The following is an 11,371-nucleotide window of genomic DNA, read 5'->3' on the forward strand; positions in this document are numbered from 1 at the left end:
CAGTAAGATGAGTTCATAAGTTGAGGAGGTTCTGCCATCTGGAGTGAATTTAAAGCATAAAAAAGGTTAGGGGACTGCTAAGGACTGGTGGTTACTGGTGGTTTCTAACAATCTAAAATACTGGATTTAAAAAGTCAGGTATTAAAATCTAAAAGAAACAAGGGAGAGTAAATTGCATATGGACACCTATAACCCAAAGAGAGTTCAAATGAAGAATAAGACAAAGGAAAAGTGAAGAAAAATAAATATATCAGGTTATAAAGTGAAAGCCAATGAGGTGCTGCAGCGGTTCCTCCATCCACATGCCAATGGTGTTCCACTATGTGTCGTATATATCCTAAAGCAAGATTTGGCGTGCTTAGTAAAGGGCAGCTGATCCAGATGTTTTCATTGCCGGTTTGTGCCTTGACCCCTTTTATTAAAGACCCGTATGTGACTGATCCCAGACCTGTGGTGATCTACCCTACAACTTTGACTTTCCATTAGGTGATTACTTTCACATCTAGACAGATAGTGTCTTCCATCCGGCTGCCTTCAGGCCTTGCCAGCTGGGAATCTGAAGTCACTAATCCTGAGCTACAGTAATGATCAACAATATGTCTATTAACCACCGCACTACAGGGAGTTTAAATCTTGTATTTAGACTTCAAACGTCATCTTGGAACCAGCAGAATGGCTTTCAATCGCTTTAAATGCTCCGTGATCATCGTCGATGAGGACAATCTTTCTGCAGGAAATTAGTTTGAAAATATTAGCATAGAAGTACAAAGTAGGATTCAATAGGTCTCATTCACAAACGTCAAACATCTATCAAGTATGAGGATTTTTTTTTTTTAGGCTCTCTCTCTATTCTTTTCCTTTTTTTTCTTTTGGAGAGGTCTTCCAAAACTAAACTTAAAAAAACAACTGGAAACGCTGCAGTTTTAACAGCTGAAGACCCGGAAGACATCTTGCTCTCAGCGTGAATGACAGGTTGGCAATCAGCCGTGCAAAGTTTTTCGAGTATATGTACGTGTCGTGTACATACTGTGTGTGTACGTTCAGCACATGCAAGCTAACCACAATGTCCACGTGAGTGTGTATTATCAATTATACGTCTTCCACACTTGAGGCTATTTTGAAATTATCAGACTTTATCGAGCTAGTTCACCGAGCTACACCATAATATTCAGTTACAAAAATAGTATCACAATATAGACCATTCAATATGAGCACCAGGGAAGGCTAAACATAGCCTGAGTATTTGGCTACATTCATTGTCTGGACAATGTTAGTTTTTTTTATGGTAGCAGTGTGATGTGATGTGTGTTTGTTGGACACAGTGTTGGCAATGTTTTCTCACTCACAAGCTCTCCTACATCGACCACACCGTAATATTCAGAAACATACTGAACTTGTTAACAATGAGAAACAATGAGTTAACCAAAACCAATTATCAGTTAGAAAAATAGTTGTTTTTTTGAAACACTGAACATCTAAAAGAATTCCTCCCGCTTCCCCCAAATAAATCCCTCCCCATTTTCTAACAAAATAGTTTTCTTTAAACAAAACAAGGTTATCTTTTGAGGTTATGCAAGGTCATACCTTTTTGATACTCCACCATACAAACATGGACCCTGTTTCACACAATTCATTAACCAGAAGTGTGTTCCAATTAGCACAACAGGAGCGACAAAATATGTCCTTTCATGACAACTGATGTGTGCTTCTGCAGCCGAAACATGCTAATCTCCGTTAGCATGCTTAGGCTGTTAACGCATCTAAAATGAGCATTGAAAGAAATGTTGTGTGTTTAATCGCTGATTCAGTTGCTCACCTTTAAATTCTAGTGCTTTGGTAACATCACACACACACACACACACACACACACACACTCACACACAACACCACAATGAAATAAATCGTGATATTGAACCCACCTCTGGTTGAGCCCTTAACCTGGAAACCATTTCAGCCATGTTCAAAGCGACCTATCACTTGGCTAAACATAGCAACACATCTAGCTTATATATGGGAGTGCTATTATTGCTGTGGAGTTATATAGTGGATTTTACCCAGTTTCACTCCCATCCTGTGCTTATCCTCGGTCTGCTTGATAATCAGGATAAGACCTGGCCTCAAGAGGTGAATACTGTGGTGCGATCATACAGCGTGTAGTGTTCCCTTCAGAGAGAGAGAGTCTGCCGGTTTTCATTCCAACCTAACACTACACAAGGGGGTCTCGTTTATGGGTCTCTTGCTGCATAGATTTCACACTGAAAATGATGCGTGAAAACAAAAGATGAAAACTGCATATACTCATTTTCTGATGGTTAATTATTTCCCCTCCATGAAGCGCTGGGAACCTGAAGAGCTAGATCGAAGCACGAGCCTCTGATCTGACCTTGTAAAGCACATTACCGTAAGTAGTTAACATGGCCTGCTGAGAACACAGCTAGGAATCTAAATCAGCTGGTCGTCAGGGCAGGAAGACACGAAAGTGAGCGAGCAGATCTGTAAAGAGACTTGGATTCAAATACAGGTGACGGTGGTTTTGGCAGAAGCTGAGACCAGATGGATTACGTTGTTTGACGAGTGGCGAGCATTTCACAACAATTACAGTAACAACGTTTCAGAAATGAAGACGTGGTCGGATGTCAGGCCGAGAAGTGCAAGGGGCGGCATTTCACCGAGTTAAGGACACGCAGTCGCTGCGGACGTGTAGGACGCTGCAGAGGAACAAGGTGCAAAAAGCTACTTGTCATTTTATACATGGCTTCTGAAAGACACACATAAAAAGTGTTCGGATCTGTTTGTCTTTTGTGACATCGTTCAAGTTTTGGGGGAAGGTTGAGACATTTGATAATGGAGTAAAAATAATTGCTTAACAAGGGCCCAGCAGCTCCTGTCTATTAGGGCTGTCCTTGACTAAAGACATTCTTAGTTGAATAACACATGATTTGGTCGACTAGTTGATTAGTTGAGTAATCGACCGAGCTGTGCACTTTCAGAGGTGGTTAAGACTAGAAAAGCATAATATAAATATAGTTGATTAACCATCTGTAAAACTGAGTTTCTACATAACTAATCCTGGAAAAGCACCACTTTCAATCTGGTGTTTACCAGACATGTGCTCTTGGATTCTTGGAAATGCGTAATTAGGCATGAGTAAGCACAAAAAATAACTTATCAACTAAAGAAATCTTAGTCGACCTATACCAAAACCACAGATTAGTCGACTAATCGACTAAGAGGAGACAGCCCTACTGTCTATGTACAATTTTACTTAATGGTTAGGTGATCAGTGGAAGTGGAGTGTTTGGTTGGTTGGAATGAAAAACAGCGTGCCTGACAGAGGGTTAGAGTTTAGAGACATGACAGTATTGAGTATTCTGTTATGTTATTTAGCACTTCTTCACCAGATCTTATACCAATGAACAAGAATTGAAGGATAAAGAACAGGAAGGATTCAGCTTTGAGCTCCATTCAGTAACAACGTTGGCCGGTGTTGGTTATGCACAGTGTGTGGCCTGAGTGAAGAGCACACATGCACTCCTAATCCATTACCTATCCTTACTGAACACTGACCGACGTCGACAACATGAACGAAGCCCAGGCGTCTTTCTGTTACTGTGATAGTGGTTGCTGAGGGGTGGCGACTAGTCGATGGGGCCCTGGAAGATGAGCCGCGTCCAGCCGGGGGTGCTGAGGGCAGAGGAGCAGAAGGGGCACACGGGTCTGAAGGCGTGCGTCCCGTGAGGAAGCGGGGTCTCAGCCCAGTACCTGGCTGTCCTCTCTGAGCAGACGTGGCCGCACGGGACAAAAGCGTGAGTCGGGGATCCAGCGTCCACGTACACAGCAGGCTCGCAGCCCAGCCACAGGGGCACGTAGGGACCCACGGTCCTGCACAGGGGACATTCTCGGCGGGTTGTGGAACCCTCGCCCTCTCCCGGCACCTCCACTCTCTCAGATCTCTGGCCCCAGTCGTGGCGTCCATGGACATGACCGCAAGCGAGGTAGACCCAAGGCTGACGCTCTTCAAGGCTGAAGATAGATAGATAGATAGATAGATACATAGATAGATAGACAGACAGACAGACAGACAGACAGACAGACAGACAGACAGACAGACATTTATTGATCCATAAAATGGGAAATTATAGTGTTTCAGCAGCTAAATATGTCACACAGCACAGAATATAAATATAAACGGAATACTATGATACAATATACATTCATACAATATACTAAACATGAAATAATAATAGGATGAATTAGAAGAACAAATATTTGAATATACACAAGTTGGGAATACAAAAAAGTGCAACTGCTTAAATACTATAATCGATAAATAGATAAACCAATTGTACAGGATGCACTTAGTGCAGTATTGAGGAGTCTCAGGGTCTTATCAGCACCCAGTGATGATGTGTTAATAAGTTTTATTGCCTGTGGTAGGAATGATTTCCTGTAGCGGTCCGTGCGACACTGAAGCTGTCGGAGCTTCTTAGAGACACTGACGGAGTGTCAAAACTTTCAGCTTTGTGCGATCTACAGGTGCTAAAATTTGATATAACTAATGAGCGCTGGCGTTGTAGAGGCAGTAATATGTTCTTTATAGGCATGGCGACTGGAGATGAAGCGAGGTCAACATCCTGATAGAAGACAGTGAGTATTTTGGAATCAGACTGGGGCTCCCACCTGTGGCTGCGCGGCAGGCTGGGGAAGGCCAGCGTGCTGAGGCCTACAGGACACTGGGGCCGGGACGCATTGAGCTCCTGGCGAAGTGCTTCCAGGTGACGCAGGGTGGGAGCACGCATGAGCCCCTCGCCTGTACGCCACAGCAGGGTGGCGCCGCACAGGTCAACCAGGGACCCGTCACGTAGTGCACTGCTCTCACCCTCGGCCTGCAGGGACACACAGATGGACACGTTGCTGACAGTCCAACCCAAAACAGACCTCACGGTATTGTGGACACGGTAACTCACCAGTTTGCCCCGGCTGGGTCCAGAGCGTGTCTCCCGCAGGGCATAAACGTCCCCACAGACAGAGATCTCCCTCCACAGACCCTGCTTGGGGTCCTCTGGGAACCCCTCAGGGTGCATCACTAGCACCCCGTTGGTGGTCAGGCCGTCCATGTGCCCATCAGGGTTTTTCCATTTTGTTGCTTTCTCCTGTAGCGGCAAAGACATGAGATTAATGAGGTTTATAAGTATGTTTTCATTATTTTAAAACTGATTCCAAAACGATATACCCTACTATGTCTGCTCACCCCTAAGAAGATATTTTTGGAAGAGTCAAAGCCGGCGGCGTAGATACGTGCAGTGTAAGGTGGGTTGCGTTCACACACCACTCTGCAGGCAAAACGGGAGATGGTGCTGGGAGCAATGGAGGGGTCCTCCCCCTCCTTCCCCCCTCCGGAGGTGTCTGTCACCACAAAGTCAATGGGACTTTCTGTGGAGCGTCCAATCTGCAGGGTACAGCACGGAGCGGGGGTCACTGGGTACCATTCATCAAAACAAATGCCTTTCAACGTGATATTCAAAACTAATATTGATATTTACGCACACACACAGTTTTTAATAGTTAATGGTTTTAAATTCACACTAGCTTAAATGTGGGTGTGTATATTTTTCCACAACCTAAAGAATTTTGACTCCCCGTGATTGTGGCTTTTATTACCGTGGGTGAAAGACACGTCATCATCTGTTGCAAATCAAAAGCATCTGTGATGCTATTATTAGAGAGCAGAACTTTGAGTCTAAAAATACACTTTCTTGGAGATTTTCCACACAAGTCGTAGTCACAATAGAACCAAAATAATCTACCTATTGTAGAAATTCCTTTGATGGCATTACGTAACAGCATATTTTGGGAGACAATTGCACGTGATCCCAAATCTAGGATTAGTTGCGTTGGAACACGGGCCATTATTTAAAGCAGGGTGTGTTAAAAGTTTTACTGTTTTCTTGATTTCCCTTGGTGGTTACCTGGAACATGTCTGTGTTGTTGTCATGGCAGTACTCCACCACCACCGTCTGGTTACGGGACAGAGTGAAAGAGATGCTGTGCTGCCCCCTGCTGTGGACAGCCTGCAACAACAAGGGCCACAGGCAAAATGGGTTCATCTTCTGGAAAAGTCTTTCCTTTTCTTGACAGAAAATACATTGGACTGAATCCCTCTGTTACTCACAAATCCATAAGATGTACCTACACTAATACGTGTAAAATAAAAATGTCATACTGTAATGTTACAGTTACAGTTCAATTTTCAAGTCATTGAACAATCATGCATCTGTATATAGGCGCGCGCGCGCGCACACACACACACACACACACACACACACACACACACACACACACACACACACACACACACACACACACACACACACACACACACACAGGATAGATAGCTCACGTATGTGATGTCGTCATGCTTAGTCATCCTTCTCACTCATTTATAAAAGACAACAGGGAGTAACAGGAAGGAAACTAATGTTACACGCTGAAAAAACAGAGTGTATACGCACACACACACACACACACACACGTACCTTGCTGTCCTGTGGTGTGTTGAGGATGTGCACAGCACTTGGTTTGACACCGTTGGCCTTGGCCCTTCGATACAGGGCGAAGCGGCTCTTTCTACGCCCACGGTCTCCGCTTGGTAGAGAGCCATTGTACCTGGAAGAAAATGAATTTAAAAAAACGTGAACACGGACACAAGCACATCACGTTCAGCTGATCTAGATCAGACTAGAATACAACTCAGACTCAAAGAGGACAAGCTTGCACATCCTTCCAGTTCATTTAGCTTCATTGAGAAAGCCTAACGATGGGAGGAACACTGCTTTCTCGTTTGTAGACTGTATTTATGATGTGTCATCACTTGTGGGAAAACTAAAGCTGTAACTAAAATGCCACCAATCATGCCAAGATGTCTGAAGAAATAACTTTCTAACATTCTTTTGAAAAAGCATCACACTCACGACTCACGTTAGACTGCTGAACCCCAATAAAAAAGGCCAACTAGCACTTGATCTCACTCACTCAGCTTGTACTCCATGCTCATGCTTACTGAAGCGGAGCGCGCTCTTTCCCTAACCTCTTTCTTTTTTTGTTACAATAAAAAGCATTTTCAGCAGGACAATCCCGTTACCCATACAGCCTTCAGTGAGTGCTCCAGTTAGTATGCTGAATAAGGTCTGTGTTCATTAATAGAAACAGACGTGAACATTCAGATTCTGTAGTATTCAGAGTATTCTATCACCCCTTTTCTGAAGAAATGCTGTCAGATTTGATGTTTTAATGAACAGGAGGGAGTCAGGATGTTGAAACCTTTCCGGTGCAGATCCAAATCATGACTTTATCCTCAATTTCTTTTGCAGCAGAGTGGAACATCCTTCTCACAGCTTGAGTTCACAAGGAAGGTAGAATGCTGGTTTCAGGCTTTTAACTAATTAGTGGGCATGGTCCTTATAAAAAAAAAGGATTAAGGGGATGCCCAGTGGGCAGGAAGACTAAGGGGGACACTAACAGTCTTTACTGGCCTTCAGACTTGATCAGATCATAGGGCATCTGGTCTGGCTCTGATCCCTGTCACGGTGGCCTCGCGATGTGGGCTGGAGAAACCACGCTCTGCTAGAAGCCTTGATAGTTTCATAAAGCAGTCTCTCATAAGAAAATAAATCAATAACAATTTTGAAAAATGAATAATTAATTAATACATCAAGCGCTTGGATTTCTTCATCGCGTATCATTACGGGTTGAATACTTTGGGTTTTCTGATGCTGTCTGACTGTGGTAACAGTTTTAAGATGTCCCTTTTGGGGACTGGTAGTGGACATAGTGGATAGTGGATATTTGATCTTCTGAAAGCCCAAACAACATAACAATATAAAGTAATAATAACTAAATTACAAATAATCACTCAATTCATCAATCAGCAGAAAGTGAATTGGAAACAAGTATATGATATGTCTTATATGATGGTAGACTGGATACCTTTGGGGTCTGGACTAGACTGGGCAATATTATATGAATATTATAGCGATATCCTGATATGAGACTAGATATGGTCTTAGATTTTGGATTTCATAATATCATAATATGGCATAAGTGGTGTCTTTTCCTGGTTTTAAAGGCTGCATTACAGTAACGTGATGTCATTTTGTGAACTCGCCAGGCTGGTGTGACTGTTCTATTATTAGCCTTCACCCACTTAGTCATTATAGCCACATTACTGATGATTATGTATCAAAAATCTTACTGTGTAAATATTTTGTGAAAGCACAAGTAGTCACCACAACAATACTGTTGAGGTATCGTTATCCAGGTGTTTGGTCAAAAATAATGTGATATTTGATTTCCTCCATATCGCTCAGCCCAAGTTTGGACAAATTAAAACGTTTTAATTTGGAAGTTTTAGACTGAGAACTTTTTTTCTGAAATGTTACAGACAAAATGGTTAATCACTTAAGCGTGCAAATAACCTGCAGATTAATCAATGCTGAACGTAACTGTTATTTGCAGGAATATCTTGAACATTTGGAAGACTTAAAACTGTGGTTTTGATAAAGTGAGTGGGTCATTTTGTTTCTCCGTACACTTCACAAGGACAAAGACACTGGCATAATTATCTCTCCTAGGTGGCTAAATGATTAAATAGCTAGGTGTAAATATTGGAAATCACCCAAACAAATTCTAGGTAAGAAAAACAGTCCAGGACAAGGACAATGCGCAACACTTGCTCAACATGCCACTTGTCTTCTTTTAACATTTTCCTGAGATAACATTGGAAAAATACTACCTTGTTTCCAAATCTAACCAGATAAGGCACAAACTGAGCAGATGGCAGGGAATTAAAATAGAAGCCCAGTTATTCATCAACATCTTTTATCTGAGTTGTAGCATTTAAAGACCAAAATCACAGTGGATTGCAACTCCTGCCTATATTCACCTCTCTCATATTATCTTGTTTAAATGTATTTATTTATTATAAGCATAGCAGTTCACTGGAAAATCCATAAACTGTTTTAAGGTGGATTCATTTCTGTGTCTCTAAGGGAATTTTCTTTACATTATGCATTTTTAAATGAGCTATACTTTCCTGACCGAAATGTTTATATTATAATATATTTCTGTGGGTAGCGACCCCGGAAAAACCTTCAAGCGAGCCATATCTACTGGTAGTAATCACAGACGATGACACAGTGCTACCTATTCGGCCCTGCCTGTCAGTTTAAACTGGACTCCGGCTGACCACAAAAAGGTCCGGGTCAGGAAAAGACGACACATAGGGATACGGTTCTGAGGGGTCCGGTTGAAAGGCAGAAGATATGAAAAGGGACAAAAGGATAAGAGGGCACAGGCGAGTACATCAGCTTATAGAAAGCGAAAAGGCAGGCAGCGCCTTGACAGAAAAGACAGAAACAAAGTCAAAAGCTATCGAGGTGAAGACAGAAAACTAAATGAAGCGAATGGCAGGCTGCAGGGAGACGAGGGGGGGGCTGAGGGGCAAGGCAGGGCAGAAGGGTCGAGGGTAAAGGCCAGTGAAAGACCAGCTCCACAAGGTAAGATTTGCCTGGGCAGTTCAGGCCTACATCAAGCATGTGCGCACATCATAAGGCACATAATGAAATATTCACTCCTTCTGCCCCTCGACACAGAGTTTATTTTCGTTGAGGGCGAGCTGTGTGGCAGTCAGCACTCAGCAAAACGCTGAGAGGCTGGCACAGAAGGGACTGGGCGAGACATGGAGGAATGCAACACAGACGGTGTTAAGAGGGGTGAGATAAAAAGGTGTGCGAGAGATAACTGCAGAGAACATGAGGGTGTTTGCATAGAGATGATGGGAGTGTGTTATTAGGGAGTTGAGCTTTAATGGGCTGCCGGACGGGGCAGCGCTGTACATGGCGTCCAGCCTAATGAGCGATGGCAGAGAGCCACTGCAAAGATCACAAGGCCTGCAGTGAAGCAGGCATCGAGCACGCAGGGCATGTGATCGTCAACGCTGACAGATGCAAAGTCAAACCACACTTGCACAACACAGGCCTGGGGAAATATGATATGTGACAGGGACGCAGTAGAAGGAGCAGCCAGTTCTGACACCGGGTGTCTGCTGTCAGAGTTACCTGCTGTATGTTTGGGGACCGACAAACCGGGTCTGAACCACAATACATCCCACTGATTTGGATATGGGATCACCTATGAAATAACGTTAATATTGACATTATTAGTGTATTGTGTACCACTGTGACAGTTATGTGACATAACAAAATAACAACTAGGGCTGCCTACTAAAGAAATTCTTAGTTGACTACCACTTACATAATTTTGTCAACTAATCGATTAGTTGATTTAATCAACAGAGCTGTGGCTCTGAGAGGTGGTTAAGACTAGAAAAGCATAATACAAATGTAGTTAATTAACCATCTGTAAAACTGAGTTTCTACACAATTAATCCTGCAAAAGCACCACTTTATATGTTGTGTTCACCAGAAATGTACTCATAAGTTTCTTGGAAATGCGCAATTAAGCATGAACGAGCATAAAAAATGACTTATCAACTAAAGAAATCTTAGTCGACTTATACCAAAACCAGAGATTAGTCGACTAATCGACCAAGAGGAGACAGCACTAATAACAACAATAACAGAAGATGGTAGAAGTTAGGTAAATCTATTTTTCCCGTAACACTCAAGCCTTGTTCATAACCCCAGAGATGATACCTATAATAGCCTGTAAGCTTGTGGCCATCACCCTGGCAACAAAAAGTCAAGCCAAACAATCACTGCGGATTCAAAATGAGCTAATACGTGCAGTACAATGCATTTTCATCCCTTGATGAGGCACATGTGGCGCACACCACAGGCTGCACTTGTGTTTAAGGTCCTTATTCTAGTCTGAGGATGTAAAAGGACTGCTCTGTTCAAACAGTCAGATGACGGCAAGGACAACTAATCAGTATTCTGATACAGGCGGACCAGAGCCTCCTCACTCCATGTTCAGCCGGAGGGGAAGAGATAGGCCATTAGGTCAGTTATCTTTGGCATACACAGGAAGCTCTGCAGGGCAAGAGGGAGGCCTGTGTAAGCCTGGATATGACTGTGTGAGCATGTGTGTGTTTGTGTGTGTGTGTTGTGGCATTTATGGTCTCTGCAGACCCCGCACAGAGCTGTAGGGGTGGAAACGCTGTGGAAGCTGGTGGCTGTCATCAGCACATCCTGCCTACTGTGTGCTGGCGATGGAAAGGGTCTTTCCTCCTCCTCCTCTCCTCATGGGTGGTCATCCTGGCTGCGCCGTTAATTAATTAGTAATACAAGAGACTTAATGACTTGATACATTGAGCTAGGTTTATGTATTTTTAAAACAATGATACCACCACCAC

The 11,371-nt window shown here is 43.2% G+C and overlaps 1 protein-coding gene across 1 annotated transcript in view; it reads right to left on the minus strand.

Annotated features, from left to right (window-relative positions):
* Positions 1-505: 505 nt before the first annotated feature.
* Positions 506-11,371, minus strand: part of LOC117961344 (E3 ubiquitin-protein ligase pellino homolog 2) — an 11,744-nt gene continuing 878 nt past the window's right edge. The window contains exons 2-7 of the mRNA XM_034899926.1: positions 6,537-6,666; positions 5,970-6,071; positions 5,252-5,449; positions 4,968-5,153; positions 4,681-4,886; positions 506-4,023 (exon numbers count right to left, since the gene is read on the minus strand). Coding sequence (XP_034755817.1) covers positions 3,639-4,023; positions 4,681-4,886; positions 4,968-5,153; positions 5,252-5,449; positions 5,970-6,071; positions 6,537-6,666 — 1,207 coding nt within the window. The 3' untranslated portion in view covers positions 506-3,638. The remainder of the gene's footprint in view (positions 4,024-4,680; positions 4,887-4,967; positions 5,154-5,251; positions 5,450-5,969; positions 6,072-6,536; positions 6,667-11,371) is intronic.

This window comes from Etheostoma cragini, chromosome 18 (genome assembly GCF_013103735.1).
Source record: "Etheostoma cragini isolate CJK2018 chromosome 18, CSU_Ecrag_1.0, whole genome shotgun sequence".
Classification (NCBI taxonomy): Eukaryota; Metazoa; Chordata; class Actinopteri; order Perciformes; family Percidae; genus Etheostoma; species Etheostoma cragini.